This window comes from Glandiceps talaboti, chromosome 10, assembly GCF_964340395.1.
Source record: "Glandiceps talaboti chromosome 10, keGlaTala1.1, whole genome shotgun sequence".
Classification (NCBI taxonomy): domain Eukaryota; kingdom Metazoa; phylum Hemichordata; class Enteropneusta; family Spengelidae; genus Glandiceps; species Glandiceps talaboti.
In genome coordinates this window covers 12,891,195-12,914,779 of record NC_135558.1, presented here as the reverse complement: position 1 = coordinate 12,914,779, position 23,585 = coordinate 12,891,195, and the positions used below count along the sequence as shown (strand labels likewise).

The 23,585-nt window shown below is 35.3% G+C and overlaps 1 protein-coding gene across 2 annotated transcripts; it reads left to right on the top strand.

The window, feature by feature from the left end:
- The first annotated feature begins 1,712 nt into the window (after positions 1 to 1,712).
- On the top strand, positions 1,713 to 14,567 carry LOC144441186 (high affinity copper uptake protein 1-like). 2 transcript variants are annotated; one of them, XM_078130737.1, is made up of 4 exons: positions 1,713 to 1,969; positions 11,807 to 11,873; positions 12,584 to 12,749; positions 13,315 to 14,567. In XM_078130737.1, exons 1-4 carry the CDS (start codon positions 1,877 to 1,879, stop codon positions 13,517 to 13,519), a joined length of 531 nt encoding a protein of 176 aa, XP_077986863.1. In that variant the 5' UTR covers positions 1,713 to 1,876; the 3' UTR covers positions 13,520 to 14,567. The 2 variants fall into 2 exon arrangements, with proteins under 2 accessions (XP_077986863.1, XP_077986864.1); XM_078130738.1 differs by lacking the exon at positions 1,713 to 1,969 and adding an exon at positions 5,566 to 5,678.
- The last annotated feature ends 9,018 nt before the right edge of the window (positions 14,568 to 23,585 follow it).

The window sequence follows — 23,585 nt, the reverse complement described above, 5'->3', positions numbered from 1 at the left end:
GATGACATAACTGAGATATGACGTAAAAGATGTATGTCTCTATGCAATTGCTTTAGAAGTGAGATTTACACAAGTACTGGAAAATAACCCGTACTTCGCACGGGGTATAGATAGAATGTTTGTTAGCTAAGAATGTGTGTTTGCAGTTCTCATACAGATTTTTGTTTATGTTATAGTGTTGTATGTTAAGATGCCACACCAGTCTAGTTGTCAAAAAAAATCACCCTTTCAGCATTTTGCTTAATAAAATTTGGAGGTTCTGTAAAACGCTTGTGCTGCAGTTTCTCAAAATGCAAAGTTATTATCTATGAAGTGGCGTCAGCCGTCCTTCAAGACTGCAGCAAGTAGGCTAACACTGATCTAAAGATTCAGTGTTAATCGGGAATATGTGTTTGTCAGCATTTTCGCTTCATAAAATTCTGCTGTTATTCCATTCTCACATGTAAACCTATTAACCCCAAAGTATGAACGTTGAAACTTTATATATATATAAACATCTCAACATCTCCTGACGAGTGATTTACTCACGAAACAGGCTTGTAGAGACGAAAAACCCGACTTGATTTTCTTCTACCCTCAACATATATATATATATATATATATATATATATATATATATATATATATATATATATATATATATATATATATATATATATATATATATATATATATATATATATATATATATATATGAGGTACTTAAAGTGGTACATTCAATATATATATATATATATATATATATATATATATATATATATATATATATATATATATAGTTTTGGTAGTACTGGAACTCTTTCTTGGGTGTAACTCGGAGTTTCACGCATATTGCGATCATCAGACACTCTGAGTGTCTGATGATCGCAATATGCGTGAAACTCCGAGTTACACCCAAGAAAGAGTTCCAGTACTACCAAAACTATTACGCTCTGCCACTGCGGTATAGAGCACTGTCTTATAGCAGATTGATACTCACCGAGTTATATATATATATATATATATATATATATATATATATATATATATATATATATATATATATATATATATATATATATATATATATATATATATCATAATTGCATATATTAAATATGTCATTCTCCATAATGTTTATTTGTTATGGAATAATTAAGTCTAGTTTTATTGTGGATATTACTGATAAGAGTAGGTTAAAGTTCCGCTGATACAATCTATGAAATATCAAATAAGAGCGTACAACATCCGAGTAATTGAAATAAAGATAATGCACAAGTTTGTCATAAGCATAGTAATAGTGACCATAAAACTTAAAAGATCCTTTTTATAGTTCAGAATGAGCAGCTCGTCCATGGTAGGTCATGTAATATGGGTATGGCGTTTGTCCACTTGCCTAGGGAGGGAGGGCGGGGAGGGAGAGAGGGAGAGACAGACAGACAGACAGACAGACAGACAGACAGACAGACAGACAGACAGACAGACAGATAGATAGACAGATAGATAGACAGATAGATAGATAGATAGATAGATAGATAGATAGATAGATAGATAGATAGATAGATAGATAGAGTAGTCGAAACGTAACCCTGTTTTTGCATGGCCCGGTATGTAAATATGACTTTCCATATATAGATCACACAGGGCAAGACAACCTCCATCTAAATAAAATTTGCAGGCATGAATGATTACATAAAGTACATGACGTGGTGAACATATCAACTTCCGGTAGTCCCTCAGTAACACGAGATCTCTGTCCGTGCTCAGCTGACTAGCTAACAGGTGGTTGAAAGTGTGACTGTCAAAATATTTGAAATATAGTGCATACGTGAAAATGCTGACGAGCTAGGCCTGGTGTGATGATAAGTCACGCTGTTTTTACAAGACAATTGCCACGATGAACGTCAGTATGGATGAGGATATGCACACGAGTCATGGTCTGGGAATGGAACACGACCCGAGTGACGATGCGATGACGATGAACATGAAGGTATGTACTTTACTCGACGTAATTTTACCAATGTTCTCGTGTGTGTGGTTAAACTGCAGATTTCTACCCATGTTATGACAATAACAATTTTGAAAATTTCTGTCCAAAAATTCTAAAATTTCGGCCAACAATAAGAAGTTTATTCAGAAAACAGCGAACAAGAACAAGCAATGAATAATTCATGCTGCGTATTCAAACTTGCTTTCCGGTCAGAAAGGACGCAAGTCAGACAAGATTTAAAGTTCATTTTTTCACTGTTTCAGTGGTTTGGGTTTGGGGAAATATATTAGGCATGGTAGATAAACTATTTTGATAAAATATGGGTTTTTAAAAAAATAAAAGTTATGATAGCAGAGCAGACGACTCTGTTTACCAACGTTTCATACCACAAATAATTTTTTTCGCACGAGTCTGATACAAGAGAGCCCGCATATAAAATTGGGAATTCGTGGTTTGTGTATACTAGTGAGAGGCGCTAGTAAACAAGATTAGATAGAGGTGTATTGTATATGAAATACCTGAGACTAATACCAACCTCTCCCTTGCTGGTGAGTGGCGCACAGTCACTTGTGAGGATGGTCACAATACTAAATAATGACGTTATTAGGCATTTACGAATAATGAAGAAATACCGGTGTGGAAAAGAGTACTCCGGTGACGATACGTTTGGAATATTCGTAAATACCTAGTAACGCCATTATTTTTGCATTAGATTAGATTACATTAGATATAACTCTGTTACAACCGTGTAGAAAATTGGTAATTCTATTTGGATACATAATTGTAATAAAGAACTCTACAATGAAAGAAGCTAATGACAATTTTCTTAATGAAATATTTTTACATGAAAAACCATGCTTGACTATCCTTGAATAGAATATCTATTACAATAGCCCTCAAGTGTACATGTCTGTGGACGTGCATGTATGAAAACAAGCTGGAACAGATGACACCAAAATATTCCCATCAAAACACAAACGTGCTAATCAAAAGATACTTTACTGCATTATTCATATTGTTACGTAACAACAAAACATGTTTTGACATTTAAAAAATATCAACATAAAACAACACTTAAGTAATTGTAGGTATGGTAACTTGCCACGTTTGCGTTAATATCTAACCCAATGTAAATATTTATCGAAGGTCATGACACCATCCGTAGGCTGTCTTTATACAGGTATGCATGCGACTTGTCTACAGAAAAAAATGAGACAAACGTGCGCTCCATATGACAATGTAAAATGTGTCTGTACCGTCGCTATGTCGTGACTAATTCTGTGTACACAAACTCGCTCAACCTCTCCGAGAGACTTTAATTTCTTTGTTGTGCATTGACGGCCTCTAAAGTGTATTCATGGATATATATGTGGCAACCCTTTTCACGTTACCGTCCACCAGCTCTGTTTGATACAACCTCGCAGAAAACATAATATGACACTGTATATTCTACACTAACATAGCAAGATTGCAACTTCTTGCTACATTTTGTATCTTACGAAAAAACAATAACATTAAAAACGTACTGCAACTAGACACATACACGGGGGTGCCAATATGTGTTGACGTCTGACGTCTGCAGTTGACGTCTGACGTCTGCAGTTAAAAAGACAATGTAAAACTGTTCTGCCAATCTGTAATGGCTTTACATCTGATAGGACAAGTAAACAACACAGAGACCATTTGGAAAACAATGGAAACCTGAACTAGACACTCACATATGAAAAAAAAAATTAAATAAAATAAAACATCTACCTAACCAACCTATTCTAAAAGTGAATGTAATCGGAGCCACATAATTATTTGTTTACGCCTTACTGTGAAAGTGAAAGTTTCATACGCTAAAAGTGAATATTCTCTAGACATACTGTTATGTATATTGTCGCATTTATTTCCCCCGACTTCATGCAACAGTTGCTACATAGCAGCCCTCATGGTAATAGATGCCTACTAGCTAGTGCTCTCATGGTCAGGCAATAAGTATATATTATCACTCGTGGCACCGGGTCTTCGAGGTCGTTGTCTCCAACGACCGTAAATTACTAACAACTTCGTCTAAAAAAAATACAGTTAACAGGTGTCGATGAGTTGAGGCAACGGGGACATATTATGGAATTATATCGCTGGACTATACGAATCCAATCATTTATTCATTACATTCTCGTGTCAGAATATTTATTTATAATTGTATCTATCAGGAACTAAAACATACAGAGAACAAAAGGATATCCAGGCCAGTTAAACATACAACATACATGTATGTACACGTATATCTGTTCTGTCCTCTCAGGACATTGCTATCATGGGTGAGGTTCTCTAATCATTTCTACAATCAATGTTGGAATGTCAATTATATACTAGGTACATTCCATGCATACATGTGCCTATTAGATTGGTACATTATTGAAACTATCTCAATGTGAAAAAATATCGCCCCAACAATTGTAATAATGTCAACCGCGGTGAGTTCGTGTACAATATACTCTGTGTACTACTACATAATAAAAAGAGTTATAATGTTAGTATATCGGTATAGCGCCATTAAATGGGTTCTTTTGAATTCTATCAATTCTGTCATCAATCCAACAACCCATCAATCCACTATATACATGTATTGTATATAGTCCTAACAAATTCTACACACTAAGCAACGTATGTATGTATGTATGTATGTATGTATGTATGTATGTATGTGTGTGTATGTATGTATGTATGTATGTATGTATGTATGTATGTATGTATGTATGTATGCATGTGTGTATGTATGCATGTATGTATGTATGTATGTATGTGTGTATGCATGTGTGTGTGTGTGTGTGTGTGTGTGTGTGTGTGTGTGTGTGTGGGCATATATGTGTTATAGTTGTATGTGGATAGATATGTGTGTAGGCAGGTAGCTAGGTAGGCAGGCGCATGCAGAGGGTGCACTTGAGGGTGGAGGAGAGAGGGGAGGCAAGTAGGTAGGTAGGTAGATGGACATGTAGGTAGATGGAGATGGATAGGCAGATAGTCATGTCACATGACGGGGTATAATTTTGTCATCTACTATCTATCAGCGTCTGTCTATCTGGCAATGCATATTTTATCTCTCGTCGAATGATTCACCCTGAAGCATACATATATGTATATGTTTCATATTGTCATTGATCTATATTTAGATAACACACAGCATCCACCTGTATTGCCATTTAATGAATTGATATCGAATAATAGATAGCCTCAAATAAAAATACAGACACGGACTTTTTTATATAAAACGATAGGATAGTCCAAGTTAAAACGAAGCCATTTGTCTTCCACGGAACGTGACTGGTTAAATTTCCCGTCGTGCTAAAAAGTTGGAAAATTTGACATCAATTTCTGGTATCGTGAGGGGGCCATACGGTTCTATACAAAAATATAATATAAAACCGTTGTCCCCTATGAATACATAACGTTATTAATATGCTATTCATCATTTGCGTCACGGTACAGATACCATCCATCTGTTTGGTTCCCATTAACTTTCATCTGTACGGCTGATTTGGAAAGAAAAAACGAAAACAAATAGTCATTGCGTTGTGCTTTCGTTGCCAGACGTACTCTGCAAAGTTAACGAACGCTACATAACAGTTGATTCGTCCTGCCCAGTTTTACCATATGTTTTATTGCTGGAGTCCCTGCAAAACATAGTACTTGGAAAGTGACAGACATCCGATCTCTAAACACGGTGAGGTATTTATACTTGATCAAATAGACATGGTATTCATTTGTATGTAGATGACATTTGCTGGTAGCAGGAATTGTACTGCTAGAACACGACACATATTGGCAGGTCTTTGAAACTGAAATAAATAAAAACCTCACTAATACTACGGTAGTGTTAGTCCGTTATAAAAGCATTTAAATTTAATGTATGTTTGGTTGCTATATTTATCTAGGATCCCGTGTTATAAGTTCAGAAAATGGCGGTTTGCGCTCGGGGTCCACAACAGTGTTATATATCATTCGATTTTTCGATCGTTGGTGTGTGTGTGTGTGTGTGTGTGTGTGTGTGTGTGTGTGTGTGTTGTGTGTGTGTGTGTGTAGTTTCGTACGTGCGTATGTACTCTTCTGTGTGTGTATGTATGTATGCATGCATACATGTATGTATGTATGTATGTATGTATGTATGTATGTATGTGTGTGTGTGTGTGTTGTGTGTGTGTGTGTCAGTTTCGTACGTGCGTATGTACTCTTCTGTGTGTGTATGTATGTATGTATGTATACATGTATGTATGTATGTATGTATGTGTGTATGTATGTATGTTTGTATGTATGTATGTATGTATGTGTGTATGTATGTATGTTTGTATGTATGTATGTATGTATGTATGTATGTATGTATGTATGTATGTATGTATGTATGTATGTATGTATGTATGTATGTATGTATGTATGTATGTATGTATGTATGTATGTATGTATGTATGTATGTATGTATACATGAAGTTGATAAACTAAATAGTTTCACATCCACATCGATATCTATTCTGTATTATGTCAGTTTATCCAAGATATATATATCATGGGTGATACTACCAGTCGGAACGCAGGTCGCGGAGAACAATAGGAGCCTATTAAACTTCGCGGGGGGTCTACACGCATTAAAATTTGAATTTGCGCGTGACCCCGTATTATGGAATTTCTCACAAAATAATCAAAATGTATTACTTTTCACATGAATAAAGGGTATGATTCGATAAATTGTGAACTTATACATGTATTAATATATGATTTCGCATGTTTCATGCGGAGTGAAAATGATAATCCGACGACAAAGTACCGTGGTTGCCGACAGTGTTAACTCATTACGTATTCAGCATGATATTGTAATTGTTAAACTCTCGCGTCCAAAAACAAATTTCGTATTGACTTCATATCGGAGAGGCCCTCTTTCAAACCATGTACTTGTTTAGTAATGTCACTGTTTAGGACGAAAGTGTTAATCGATAGCAATTGGGGCTACGTAAAGACTGCTAAATATTCGACCTAAACGGGCGATATTTGACCTGAAAGCGCCCCCAACGATGACCTTTAGTGTTTGTTATGGTTCTCCCTGGGTTCTTCAACAGTCGTTGCTTGTTCAGATATTCACTTCCTTTCTCTCTTTACATCATTGTGGGCGACTTTTATTACCATTTATTTATAGTTGCTCAATCTTCTCTTTTCATACCACAAGTTTTGTGGGCAATACTAATTGAAATAGCACATACTATTTGATTTATTCAATATTACACTCCAATGCACACAAGAATTACTTCTAGGTAGGGGAAAATTGGGGTGAAGTATATGCACAAAATTATTTGTGTGCATGTTTATAATTTGTAGTTGGAATAGGATGGTGTATCTAAGCATTCTTTGTCAATATAATATACAAAATACACATTTTAAAAAAATATAAACAACTTTATTAAATCCCATACATTTAGAAATTATGGTCATATATGTACACATCTCTACTTTGAATATTGCTCCATAATGCAATGTTTTTGAAAAACATGCTTTAGTAAATATATACATATTTTAGGACATATTTATTTTCATTTCTTCTACTTCCATAGAACATAAAGTAACAGATTGCAAATAATATGGATTCAATGTCTAAAGATTTCAGGAAAATGTAATATGCATTAATTTATGTGTTAGTTAAATCTCTCCCTTCTAAAAATTGAAGTGTCACTAAATTATTACCCTTTGAGTGGTATCACTCTTATTATTCATCTACAATTCAGGATGTCATAATATTTAAGAAACTACAAAATGTTATAACATGTAATTTTATCACAAACTCTTGCACAACAGCAACCACTACAAATCAAAATATGCACTTTCTAGGCAACTCTATTCCTTCCTTCATCAGAATTCCAATTGCTAATATACATATGATCTGCACTAACATTGCACTTATTCAGTTCCTCACCATCTCATACAAATATCATCATTATCTACCTCATCAATATCACATACACTTTCACAATCATATCTGGTCTATTAACAGTTTTCTGCATCTCTCCTGATAGTCTTTAGTCTTGTACATGTATTCTGTGTATACACCTGAACTGAATATAGTAAGACCCCTTGTTATTCATCTTTCATTTGCAACAATATAATTAATATTTTCTTCCTTAATTATCCCATACATGTACTAATTTTTGATTGTCAAAATTCCATCCGTAACTTGCCAATAGCTGCAGAGTAACAGTGTCTACCTGTGCCCATTTTACTTCATGAATATGAAAATAAATGTGTTGTTCTACGTTGGTACTGAGCTGGAATCAAGGAGTCTTGTCAAAGTTAGTACACAGAAAAAACATTCTAACAATAAGGTTCTTTCCTGACAAACATATACAGGTTAGCAGATCTTAAAATCCAGCTAAATGTATCTTCTTCAGTGTTTATATGATAGTTTTGTCAAGGTATACCAATATCCTAGGAATAGTATCACAGGATGGTTGATATGGCTCCACTAGGTGGTAGTGAAATCTGGGTAAGAAAATAGCTTCACATGGATAACTACAGCCACAACACCTAGCTAACCTACAATACAAGGCTAAGTACAGTAACTAATACCAGGCTGATTACATCTATACTACTAGGACAGTCAAAATCCAAGAATGATTCGGTGATTACAGAATGGGATTTCTTGTAGAGCTAGCACCATTCAAAATGGAACTTCCATCAGTACAATCAGATCTGAAAGTACCATGTCTGCCCATTTCACGTCTCTTTTAGAAGTAGATATGTTGATCAGCTAAATTAAACCATGATGTGAGTCTTATGTCCATTCTCCTTCATAGCTGTCCCATGACATGTACTTCTTACATGATGGTAGAGTCAACATCTGCAGTATAGAAAAACCCACAATAAATGTCTCATCATGTTCACAATAATTCTTGGCCAAGTAAACTCAAAACAGTCACCTACACAAACATTATTTGTAAGATTTCATAGTCTAAGAGTTTTTCGGAGATGATAATCTACTGTCTAGTATTTAATAAGATATTTCATGACCTCTATTTCACAGAACAAGTTGTTTTATAAACACTACATTCAATCAAATTGTTTACTTGAATTTCTCAATTTTATAATGTCACACACAAAAGTCATTTAACCCCCGAGACTTACAACTCAAAGTGGCTTCCAATTTTATGCGGAACATTGGCAGTATCACTAGTTTAAACATACTACGAATACAGCAAAAAGTAATAACTATAATTTTAACATGTTGACACTGAACTACTAATTGATGTTTATAATTACATTTACAGTAAAGCAACATCTCAGACTCCGACACCTCATTAGGCCTAAAAAAATAATTGTTTGGTTCTGATTACCCGACCCTAAACTAAATTTTTTTTTTATGTATTAGAGAAAAAAATAATAAAATCGCAAAAACTGTGAAGTCTGATGAGAAATGGTGGGTGCGGAAACTGCATCAACTTAAAAAGACATTCCAAAAATGCTCTTCCAATCTGTAATAGCTTTACATCTAATAGGAAGAAATAAACAACACAGACAATTTTGAAAACAATGGAAAACCTGAACTAGACACTCGCACAGAAAAAAATATATAATAAAATAAAAATAAAATGTCTACCTACCCCACCTATTCTAAAATTTAGTGTAACTGGAACCACACAATTTTTTTATTAGGTCTTACATATACTGATTTAGACATGTAGAATTTCTAGGTATGCTATGTTTAAATGATTCAGTCTATGGGTTTCCTGCATACTACATTTCAATAGTCTGAATCTACATGCCATGGGATGATACATGATAATCATTTTAGTTTCTGTCTGTATTTGCTTGTGGAAACAAATAGAACTTCTGCCTTAAATAATTTACTATTTTACAACAATAACTTTTACACCATTCCATTTCACTTGGTTCCAGGTGTAAACAATTTAACTCGCTACCTTCTCTACGATGTTAATCTAGGTTCTATCCATATAACCGTTTTGTGGCACTACTGAATCCAAAATTTTCCACTGATACTACTTTCTACATGAGGCCTTAAATTGCAGGGAATAACACCATTTACAACTAAGACATATGTGATCTTTAGTTTATTTATTTTATATACATGTACTTCATGTCCCATAAGCCAGAGGGCTGGATGTGGCTCTCTCTAAACCGAAAACCTTATAATTTGATAAGTCCATACAGGATACCTTAACAAGTAACACAACAGTATTAAAATTGCATATTAAAATATATTTCATTTTATGGCATTAAATGCCATTCTCAAAAGTTTTACCTTGGGGAAACTAAAATTACAAGTGTTTCTTACATTGTTACTACCGGTACTGTACCTGTAGCTACCCCTAAATCCGAATACCTCATACACGCAATGACAGTAAATCCAACACAGATATTAGGTGCATCACAATCATGGATTAATATTTTGGTAAAATTCAAAATGTAAAATGCTTGCTTTAAGTAGGAAATAACATTGAAAAAAAATGAAAAACAAAAACTAGATATGAAAAAGTATAATGATTGAAACTATTAATCACTCATAATAGATTCTTCTGTTTTAATACTGTAAATCAATTCCCATTTAAGTTTGAAAAATCATCGTAAATAAAGTTAATCAATATCAGTCAAGTGAGTAAATAAATTAAACCAGAGAATGTGGACAAGTTAAAATATAACAATACCTATTGTTCTCCATAGATGATCAACAGCAGTGTGTCATATCAGTCATAACCCTTTATAAAACATCACTGATACCATGTGATACTATACTAAAGTTTGGGCCACACACTTTAATGAAGTGGCATGTTAGTAAATGTGAAATCGAATCATTGACCATTATTCTAGGAAAAAAAAAAAAGATGGAGACATGTCAGATTTTACAACTATGTTGTTACCCCTGAGAGTCAACATCATTGTTACATAATCGCTAAAGATGGAAATTAATCGATGATCGGAAATGGCGGGGAAATTACTGATAATGGATAATTTTAGCGGGAAATCATTCCAACACATGATACACAGTAACAATATTGTTGTGGTTAGCAAATGCCACTAAAATTTATAAATAGGAGAACTTGCATCACATTCGATGTGTGACGGTCTTGTTTATAGGCAGAAACAGCAAAATTAAAAATATGATGAACAATATACAATTTCTCTAATGATTAAATTGAAAATTCGATAATCGAACGATTTCGTTTTACACTGTGCATCTCCACATGCCGGGTCATCTCACACTTTCAACACGGAATTTCCAAATCACTGTAAACCATTGGAAAGGTCGTGAACCAAAGCGAAATTTCACAAATTGCATAACAAACAACCCAAAAGTATACCCGGATATATGGCATGTCATAGTTGTTTTTAGGACGCATTTGTTAACGCAAAATATCGACCCGATAATTACGGATTTGATTTGCGTAAATGGCGACAAAACTTTTCGTAGGATTGCATTCAAAACATCAAGATCGACCTAGATTTACAAAATATCTACATAACACCAATGAGAATTTATCGATGTAAAAATGTAGCAAGTACACAAACATGACAAATGCAGGATGTCTCAAATACGGACGGATGCTAAAGTGATAGTACTCACCGGTCTGACCCCGGTCCAGGCCATCTTGTGACTGTAGTAAACATGCGCGAAAAACCTGCGCAAGTGCATTTAACGGTCAAATCGCGTACCTGCGTTCCGACTGTACATGCAGCGTTTTATCAGCCTTTCTGTAGCGGCTATTTCTGTTCATTTAATTGCAAACTTAATGGGTGAAATGGTCAACATATCACTTTGCCAATCAATATTTTATTGTTACATTTTCATTTCTATTCCAGATGTACTTTCATTTCAATGCTGACGTCACAATCCTGTTCAGTAGATGGCACGTGACAAATGCTTCACGTAAGTGTAACGCCCTAGACATTTTTATTTGACTTCCTCATAATAATCATAGTATCAGCTGGGGTACTTATGTATAAAAAGTCACTTACATGTACTTTCTGTTCATCAAAATAGCTCACTGTTATGTTGGCCAAAATATATTGGAGAGTCATTTCATGATTTCACATCACAGAATTTTCGCTCGGTTGCCAAGAAACACTCCCAAGTGCTTATTTCCTTGGGATAAATAGTCATGAATATGCATTGTTCTACTAATACATATTCATGTCTGCTAAGATCCACGAAGCAACTGTATACCACTGAAAGAACAAAAGAGGTGAAAAAAAAAAGATTTTCAATTTGGTGTTTCTTGGCTACTATGTTAAATCATGAAATCAATCTCCAGAACCCAAAGTTTATGAAAATACATCTGTTTCCTGGAATAGCCTTCACATTTATGATAGGGTTCGAAACAAACTGTTTGTCATGTAATGAAAGGTCTAAATAGATGCTGGATGGATGGACGGATGGAAAGGTGGGCGGCCGGGTGGACTAACAAACGAACGAACGAACGAACGAATCAATCAATCAATCAATCAATCAACCAATCAATCAATCAATCAATCGATCATTCGTTCGTTCATTCATTCATTAAATAAATAAATAAATAAATAAATAAATAAATAAATAAATAAATAAATACAATTGGCGTTTACTATTTTCATCTCCAGAACTGGCCCTGTCATGTTTTATGGTGTTCTTCATGGCGTTTTTTTACGAAGGATTGAAAGTACTGCGTCACTGGTTACTCTTGAAATACATACAAAGTCCAAAAAAGAAATCTGAAGCTGAAGTTATTCCATCTGAAAATCAAGCAATATTGAAGAAAGGTGACAAGTAAGTCATTTAATATTAGGAATGACACATGGATTACAACACGTTGTAAAAAATACGAACTTTAGATAGCTTCTTATCCATTACTATAAACTACGTGTATGGACACATGTATACAGTTCCCTACAAGCACACAAAAATATATCTATCCATCCATCCAAGTATACATACATACATACATACATACATACATACATACATACATACATACATACATACATACATACATACATACATACATACATACATACATACACACACACACACACACATACATACATACATACATACATACATACATACATACATACATAGATATAGTCATACAGTCATACATACATACATCCACACGCACGCACGTACGTACGTACGTACGTACGTACGTGTATGCGTGCTTGCGTGTGCACTCACACATACACACACGCGCGCACACGCACGCACACACACACACACACACACACACACACACACACACACACACACACACACACACACACACACACACCGTATTCATGCCAAATAAAACACTTATTCCATTATACATTACTGTGTCTTTTTATCCCACCAGGCCTGACAAACACATCACAATGTGCAGTGGTTTTCATCTAATCCAGACAGCACTTCATCTTCTTCAGATGGCCCTGGCATATTCACTTATGTTAATTTTTATGACGTATAACGCTTGGCTCGCCCTCGCCGTTCTGATTGGTCTTGTTTTCGGCCATTTTCTTTTTGCGTGGAGGAACTACACAATGCTCGCCAATGTAGAATAAAAACTCTGAGATGGAGATTTCTGGTATCCTCCAAAATATAGACATACTAGTTGTATAAAACTACTATACATATGTAATATCGTATAACTTGCAGGTTTTTTCACTGAAACAACTGCGATATACTTTACAATATTTTCAAGTTGTACTATGGGGGTACTTGGGTGGGTAATGGGTACATATGTACCCTGGTGGACAAAAATTACAACCACAAACTGCAACTCTAACATATGGATGGAAAGACGTGTGGATATTTAAGAGCGGTGAAGGAACTTCTTTGTTTGCTGCATATGTTATAACAAGTGACTGCAAAGTGGAAGATGCTGAATTATACCGAAAGGCATGCTACAAAGTTCACATTCCAAGAGCTTCAGAAACCAAGTACTATTATTTATAGTGGGTGAAGTGTAATTTGAAGTCACGCCTTCTGTCGGTGTGTAAAATTCTATTTTGATTTGTTATTACTTTTTGTATATCGTTCATCAGACCCTTTCCTGGTGTCGACCTTAAGTCTTTATCATTTGATTTGAAAAGGGAGATCGTCGATTCATAATCACCACTCTAAGATTTTATCGACAAATTATTATAAAAAAGTCATAGTTTAAATTTCGTAAATAAGGTATTGAAAGGTCAATTTTTGGAAACCAAGGTACGATGTTCATGTTTATGAGGTCACAGCAGAGATTTACATGTGATAACCAATTCATCTTTAGATAGAGCCGAGCATTCATGATCATTTAAGAAATCTTAGTTCTTTATCGAGGCTAAGAGTTTAATGCAAACAAATTCTGAAATGTGTATACTTGTACATATATACGCTTGCTTATGGACAACCGACGGTGTGAAAGTTTTGGCATTACATTTTCGCTTTGTTTGCATTCTGTTTTGAAAGATGACGATGTATCTAGATCTCTTGATTAAATAATGAATGACACCAATTTGTAACGGTTACTCTCTGCACTGTCTGTACAGTTCTCTTTCGCCTGCATGTCCATTGTGTTATTTTACTAACTGTGGCCGGTAGTATCAAACGCTCCCGATCATACTTGATACAATACATTTTGTGTAAATATTTACACACATACTGTCTTGTTTAACTTGCCATCAAAGTGACTTACCAAGCTCGTGCAGAATTACGCCATCAGCGGTGTCTTAGAGAAAAAAGATTTTTAAAAACGATAGACGATGTAGAACAACCGTTCATGGCGCTCTGATGGTCTACGCTATATATTGAAGTTCCATGATTCATTTTTTCACGAATATACTGATACAGAAACCAGGTTTCAACAAACAAAAGAAGACTGACTGTAATTGTGTCAATATTTTATTTTTTTTAAATATGTCAATCAAACTTGTCACTTTGAAAGAACAAAAATAATCAAAGCTAAAATGACCGAATACTGAGATGTAATTATTTGTAGTCGAAAGCGCTCAGTTTATCAAACATGTTGTTTTTTATGTTAAACTGATAGCACACACACTGAGATATATTATTTGCCATTCATCAAGGGTTTTCTCTGTAATAGTGTTATATCTATTTGATGTTTTCACAAATAATGTTTCAAATATAAATTCCAAATACACGTATTACCTTTTCGGTGAATGAGATTTTGTTACACACGGTCATACCCTGAGAAAAAATAGCGAAGAGTTGAGAATTACGATAAAGAACAAATGATAAACAGTAATGATGAATGAAACTTGGATTCACGCAATCATGAAGGATCGCCATTTCCAATTTACAAAAAAGTGGCATGGTAAAAAAAATGACATTGAAATTTATAAGGCTGATAATATGGTAAAATTTCGATGAACTATATCTTTCTCGAAAATTACAAGGAAAATGCTAAGCATACTCATATCTACAAGATTTTGGTGTCAACACAGATTTTCAAAAACCGTTCCCATTTTGTTGTCGTTTAGTGCTTAGAGAAATTCGGTTGAAAAAAAAGTTAGGTTAGTGCTCTAATTTGATTGGTGTGGGTGGGTGGGGGTGCCAACGTCATGTTTGTAATCGATGGTGATTGGTTGACGTTCTTTATCAGTGACAGTGTTCGTTGATGTCTGTGACGACGGATCTCGGCCAGGCGAATAAGTAATAACCAATGGCGAGCCCAAGACACAACGATAGAAATAGCCACACGTTGAATGTCATGGCAACTAACATTAGACAATAGCTGATTGTGACTTGGAGAAAATGTAGACACGTCTGCAAGATGTGAGTTCCATTTGTCAGCCCTTCCTTCCATGACCTACTGGAAGATGACAAACTTGTAGTTAGGGATGAACCATTTTAAAACGGGGGGGGGGTTAACGAATTTACCTAAAGAGAAAAACGTTGTGCTATGTGGGTGGATGTATAGGAAGTGTGTTAAAAGAGGGGCCGCGCCGGAAGATCCATGTGCTATGTTGGGGTGGTGCGGAAATATCCCAACAGAAAGAACCATGTGCAATGGAGGGGGGGGTGAATGTTACTATAGGGGAATATCAATGTGCTATTTGAGGGGTAATGAAATGTGTCAAAATGGAAGATCCATTCTGCTATATGTGGGAGTATCATGGGAATGTGGCTAAAGGGAGGAACTATGTGCTCTGTGAGAGTATTGTAAAAAGGTACGAAAATGGAAGAACCATGGGCTATAATTGGTGATAATGAAAGTGTATTATTTGTTATGTCAAAATGAAAGAATAACGTACTATAGGTGGGTATAACAGAAACGTACCACAAAGGTTATAGAACTGTGTGCTGTGTTGGGCTATGTAAATGAGTCAAAATGGAAGATGTTTGGGGGAGGGGTGTGACGGAAATGAGTCCAAAGTAAACGACTATTTTCAAACTATTTTATTTTCTTCCATCTACATTTTCTTTCTCTCAGACGAGTAGCAAAGCACATTAGTTATATACTGAAGTCACTGAACATCAAAGTCAAAAATCACCACACACTCTTTCTTAATGCTAAATTCACTACACGTTCTTAGATGAAAACAACACAGAAATTAGATTTCACATGAACCTACCCACTACTCTCGATGCCATAAGATAACTTTGTCGATAATCCAGATGATCTATTCCTTGTTGACAGTACTACACGAAGTTGCTTCAACCCTTCGTAAAGAATGGCACATATGGCAACAACAAAACAAGAACCGACCATTCCTAGACAAAAATCAATTTACATGTATATTTGTGTAGAAAATCACAGGGAGGAGGAGGCATATAAGCTAAGATTTGCACAATTTGATTAACCTTCTTACAATAGAAAGACAAAGAATACAAAGGGCCAGTCAACACCTTGTGTGTACTTTCAGCTGTTAAACAGTTACAGACAGGCACTGGGAATGAATTTATTGAACATGAAAGTCTATTGTAACAGTTTTTTTGTGCCTACCTGATTCTAGTGTACCCCAGGGCCCTAGTCTAGTGCCCCCCTGCCTATTAGTGTCCCCATCTCTTACTGTAGTTTGTAGTTTAGCATAGTGACTGTCTTCTCTAGTTTTATGGTTGTTTGAGCTGTTTTCAATCAGACCACTATGTATTCTATAGTGGTCTAAGATTACTATGGTCATACCCCAATGCCCTTAACATGGATGCCCATTTAAAATAATTACTATTCACTGCTATCACACATGTACACCAATGCTTGTACATTGTTTTTTTTATGAGATACTGATTGTACTTTGTAATCTTCACTAGTCTTCTAAATCAGTTCACCAGGGACTATAACTTGAAGGTTCTGACGACAGTTGTTGTAAATTAGATAACAAAAACGCATTTTGTAGCCTCAGTTTAGTTACTATGCTCTAAATCCTAAGTTCCTAGTTCCCCTCTAGCAAGAGGGGGGGGGGCACTGTTTCCTAACACACTTGACAGTGTATATGGTGTAAAGAAGTGAAGTGTTATCATTATGTTACACCATCGTTATCAGTGTCAAGGTGCTAACGACACAGTTAGCTTCCATGGTACCTCACATGAGTACACAATGGATTTCTTTTTTGCTGTACCGGCTTTCCATTCCATTGTCTATTCTGTCTATGATAAAAGTAGTCAGAAAAGTAAGCAAATTATATATATATATATATATATATATATATATATATATATATATATATATATATATATATATATAATTTGCTTACTTTTTAATATATATATATATATATTATATATATATATATATATATATATATATATATATATATATATATATATATATATATATATATATATATAGCAAAACTATTACGCTCTGCCACTGCGGTATAGAGCACTGTCTTAGCAGATTGATACTCACCGAGTTATATATATATATATATATATATATATATATATATATATATATATATATATATATATATATATATATATATATATATATATATATATATATATATATTCCTCCTGCCCCCTGTGGGCAAACAGGGAATAACCAATGACGGATTCCATAAATAGTATATTCGGGAAAATACTTTTTAAGTTTTGTACTGAATTGCCGGAGAGTGTGTTTGTTTGTTTGCTTGTTTGTTTGTTTGCTTTCTTACTTACTTGTTTGTTTGTTTGTTTGTGTGTTTTTTTGTTTTTTTGTTTGTTTGTTTGTGTGTTTGTTTGTTTCTGGGATTGCGTGTTTGCTTGCTTGCTTGCTTGCTTGTTGACCCAACAATAAGAGACTTACCTCCAGTGTCTTCGATAAACCACTCATAAAACAGAACGTATACGTTGTTGTCGAAATGAAAATACATATTCATCTGTCGAGAAAGGCAACAGAAATATAAGATGCACGTTTATCAAGAATAAGACAAAACATTTCAATGTATTTATAGAACATATTGAAGACCAACTCGATTTGCCAACTACATTTGTACATATACCACAACTACATGTACATATCTAGCTTGATTTGCATAAAATGTATTTTGCTCATGATTGGTCCCCTGATTTGCATAAAATGTATCTTGCTGGTGTGAATTATTCTACAGAAATTAATTATTCATCACATCTAATTATTTATGTAAATTGAACACCACTTCATTGGCGAGCCTTGTCAAGCTTGGTCACATCTTATCACATTCAAAATGGTGTACAATTGCAGACGCGTTAACTTGAATAACATGTCCATGACTACCTGCAATAATTGTAGCGTTTGTTGTGATTTTGAGGGGTTTTTCTTCAGTTTTGTGGGGGTTTTTCGTTCCCATTTTTAACTGGAAGCAAACGCTAGCCTACAATTCCTGTAATGTTAACACAAATAGACGAGATCACGCTGAAAAACGTGAGTGAGATGTCAGCGTACTACCCGTTTCAAAATGCTGGGTGCCCCCACAGACAAGTAACACATAATTCATTTTATTTTCACCAAAAAGGATGACAGAACTTAGACTGGGAAAGTGTACATGACAAAAACATAATTTAATATTGCATGGTCACCATCCCTGGTGAGGGCCATGGAAATGTAGTTCAGTGAACTAGTCTTAATCCAATGGCCCAACATCTGTGGTACCTCTAAACATTTACATGTATTGGGTCTTGAAGGCTCCGTAATTAATGTTAGAGTTAGAAAATGTCCTATTATTTTGGTAGGTAAGGCGTAATTTAGCAGAAAAATCCACCCAACTTTGCGATTCAGATATGAATCGCTTCCGTCTATTTGCATTTACGTTACAGAAATTGTAGTGTTTGCTTCTAATTAAATATCGCAGGACAAAACAGAAGGAAAAAACCCTCAAAATCACAACAAATGCTGCAATTATTGCAGGTAGTCCATGACATTCTATGCAGATTGTCTGTGTCACTGTGGCCACTATTAATATTCATGAGGCAACTTTGATCACTCATCGGAAAACATTGCAACTACTTACGGTATGTCCATCATGGTCTTCTGGGTCGTGATCGGTTGGGTGTACGTGGTCAGTTGGGTGCACGTGGTCAGTGGAATGATCGTGACCGGTTGGGTGTACGTGATCGGTTGGGTGTACGTGATCTGTCGGATGGTCATGATCGGTTGGATGTACATGATCGGTTGAATGTTCATGCTCTGTAGGGTGATGATGATGTTCAGTTGTGGGGTGTACGTGTTTAGTTGTGGCTACATCTTCTGTCGTGGTTGGAAGCTCATCAGTCGGCAAGGTTGTCTGTGAAATTCAGAAAATACATCGAATATGTCATACATGATTAGATAGCACTTACTTGTCACTGGATCGCATCCTGAAGGCAAAACATATTAAAAATGTGACAAAAAATGTTTCATCATTAAGTCGCACGCCCCATGAAATATGTAAAAGTGGTTGTTTAAATGTGTTGTGATATTTCTCACGACCCGACGGAGCCTATCTTTATTAAATCTGGCGTAATAATTTTAAAAAACTACGCCACCTACGGCAGAATAAGTGCCCATGATAATTATAGTATGTATGCTCGTGTTTTTTCATTGACGATATGGCGATGGCTATCTAGTTATGTGAGTCCACACGAAGTCAAATTAATGTCGCACAAGAACCATCGACAATTCCAAATCACGAGGCGCTATTCACACTTTCAAACTAATAACGCCTCTTTCACAGACATTCATAAACATACAACCCGTTTGAAGTTACCGTTCACAGACACTCTCTGATACAACCCTGCAGAAACCAATAATAGCGCATGCTATACATTAAGATAGCAAAATTGAATGACCACAGTTGGTCCATTTTGCCTCAATGAAATGAACTGATGCAGAGAAAACATTGGCGCCCGCGTGTCTGCGTCTTACAGTACTTTAAATAGTTTATTTCATAACATACAAAATGTAGCAAGAAATTGTGGTCTTGTTATCTTAGTGTAGAATTGTTGGTATCTGCTTGGTTGGATAAAAAAAGAACAGGAACTTGAAATTGGTTGTATCGCGCCCCCAACGTTACTTCGGTAGAAATCACACAATATAAGTACAAGTATGCTAATGTTCGTATTTCTATCGCGCTGTTTTGACGACAGGTTCCACAATAAGAGTAATTTTGTTGGTTGAATTTAATGCATTACCATGTTAAAGTAACATTGCTTGTAATTTGGAGAATTTTACTGTGGAATGTATTAAGCTTGAAGGTCAATGTTTAATGTTTTTTTAATCAACAGTTGCTCCGATATCTACCTCCAAAACACGAATAATCAGCAACAGATAGACAGAAATTCGCCATCTATCAACCTAAGTAATATGTTCCCGTTGGGCTTACAGATAGCGACATTGTTACCACAAATTTGGTTTTAAACTTTGTTTCTTAACTTGTTGTTTTTGTTTTATACTGTTCCTCTTATATTTTTCGTACCTTGCATGGTTCCTTCTGAGCACTATGGCAATTGATTAGACCAACAATGTACTCATATTGCACTTTATTTACCAATCGATTTATGAATTCATTGGATATCATATTTTATGTATTTAACGCTAATAAATTATGTTCCCCGTTCAATTAAAATACCTTTATACCCACCTACTAAATACAACTTGGTCCCTTCCCGTCAATTACTAAGTGTTTCTGTGTGCATATGAATTACTGGTATTATATCACAGACTTTATTTTTACAGTGTTTCGCGTGAGAAAAATTTATACAACAATAATGTATCAAATTACAGATCGTAACCGTTAATCTAAAAAATGTCATTTCTATTCACATGGGATAAAGTAGGTGATTGTGCATAAAAGGTTTTGAAAGTAGTTCTACAAGTGGTCCTGCCATCAGACAACCGACTATAGTCGTTTCGGTTGGTTGCCTAGTCCCTGCCGTAGGTTAAGGCTAAGCCAATTCAAAACCAATACACCCTGAGTTTAAAATTTCAATAGGGGGATAAAATACACCGTGTGTAAAATTTCAATAGGGGGATACATTGTCTGTGTATGTTCAATTGTGACATAATACCATATATGTACAATGTGCCAAAGAAGCCCGCATAGCTTTGGAAATGTCTGATGCGATGATATACAAGGCTTTCAAAGGCCCTGCATAACATATATGTCTTTTTTTCGTCGGCTGTGATTTTCATATACAATTCCATTGGAAATATAATTTGCTGTATATATTGCTAATTTATAAGTTCTAACTTGAATGATCAATTGGTTGGTTGGTTGGTTGGCTGGCTGGCTGACTGACTGGCTGGTTAGGTGGGTGGGTGATTTGGTTGGTTGGTTGGTTGGTTGGTTGGTTGGTTGTAATTAGTTATTGATCATTAACTGGTGGCTGGATAGATATCATGATTAATGTAGTCAAACTGCTGATTTGTCAACTTGTGACGAACTAAGCTACGGATTAGATTGTACTTGCAATCCATTTCACAACATCAACAAAACCTATGTGTCACGTGCGCATATTCCGATATTTGATGCTTCAATAAAGAAAGCTAGCTAGGAACAACACTTCAACCAAACCGACTTATTACAAATCAGAACAGAATAGAAATATGAATACTAATACCAATACAAGTATAAATGTAACACACATCGTTATTCAACGGGCTTTATATATATACACAAACACCGATGCTTTTGCTTGACTGATTTGAGCCTCAGACCACTAAATGGTCTGAGCTTGAAGCCAAGGAAAGACCTCACACAAATACAAAATTAGGTAAAAACAACAACAATACAACTTATACAAAAACAACAGCTGGTGATAAAAGTTCACGCGATGCTTTAATCGGTACGTGGTTTGTTTATCTGTGGAAGCTATAATATAACACTATCGGTCGTACTCTTATCGTGACTTCCTTTTTCAAAAATCAATGTGAAACAATACATTGCAAAAGATTACTAAATGTGTAAAATCTTTGTTATTACTCATACAAAAACAAACGTTTTACACATATTTTATCTTTTTGCAATGTATTGATTTACAAACATGGACATATGTCAATGTTGTGTCATATTATTTTTTCAAAGTAGGAAGCCATGATAAAGTTGTTTTAGAAATTAAAAAATTCCAGAATAAATACCCAATCCTCACCCATATAGCCGCTTTACATGTAAAAACATGTAGCATTCCCATCAGTAAACAAGGTTTAATGGAATTCTGGCTCCTCTGGTGTTTATGCTCTGACATTGATTACATTGTTTGTCTTTGCATGGAACCTTTCCCATACCTGCTGCTTACAACGGGCAAGCAAAAGCACCGGTGCTTTTTCGAGGGTTGTACATACATTGCCGTTTAAAACTATAGATAACGATGTACTCAGATAACGTGAATCACTTTATAAGGGTCATTCTAATTCGATACTGTATGCATAGAGAATAAAGAAAACAAGCACATCTGTTGACTGTATTGTTAATGAATAATAAAGTATATGTATGGGGTTTTTTGTAAATAACTTCACATCGCCCCCTATCACTCGATGGTATTTTTTTTAAATCATATTAATTAATGATATAGTTGGCCTTATCTATCCTTATTGATAAATATGCCCAAGTAACACTGTTTTGGCGGAATTCATAATTCCACACCCGAAATCATAAAATGTACGATGACTAGCTATACTTCAGATTTCAACCTGCACAGGTCTGAAAAGGAGTAGTTCTACTCCATTGTGCTTGGTTTGTGGTACACGTATGGCCCATTATATGAATCGACCCTGACCTTACTAGGTAAACACTAAAGAATTTACACCAGAAGAATTTACCTGTGCATCGGTTGTTGACGTTGGTAACGCGATTTGGAGTTGTCCTAAGAGTAATCCAAATAGAACGACTGATTTAACAAAGGAGTATGCCATGTCACTCTCTGCGTCGCTAAAGGTTTCTGTCAGTGCTGGACTCCCATAAGGTGTACACGTTGGATGACTTTGACCTTTAGCGCAATTTGTTAGGTTGATTGCGAATGAACATTGAATCGAGTCATGCCCTAAAGAACCACATATATGGACGATCATACGGGGGTATCACGTGACTATGATGAACTACATTGAGTGTCAGCGTCCTTGTAAACGTAACATCGATGAAGAAAATATCAAAGGTTATTGGTGCATAGGATTGCGGTGATAATCACACATACTGAGTGGGGTGTACTGCTACAACACTAAACAATCATACAACATTATCTGGAATGACCTTC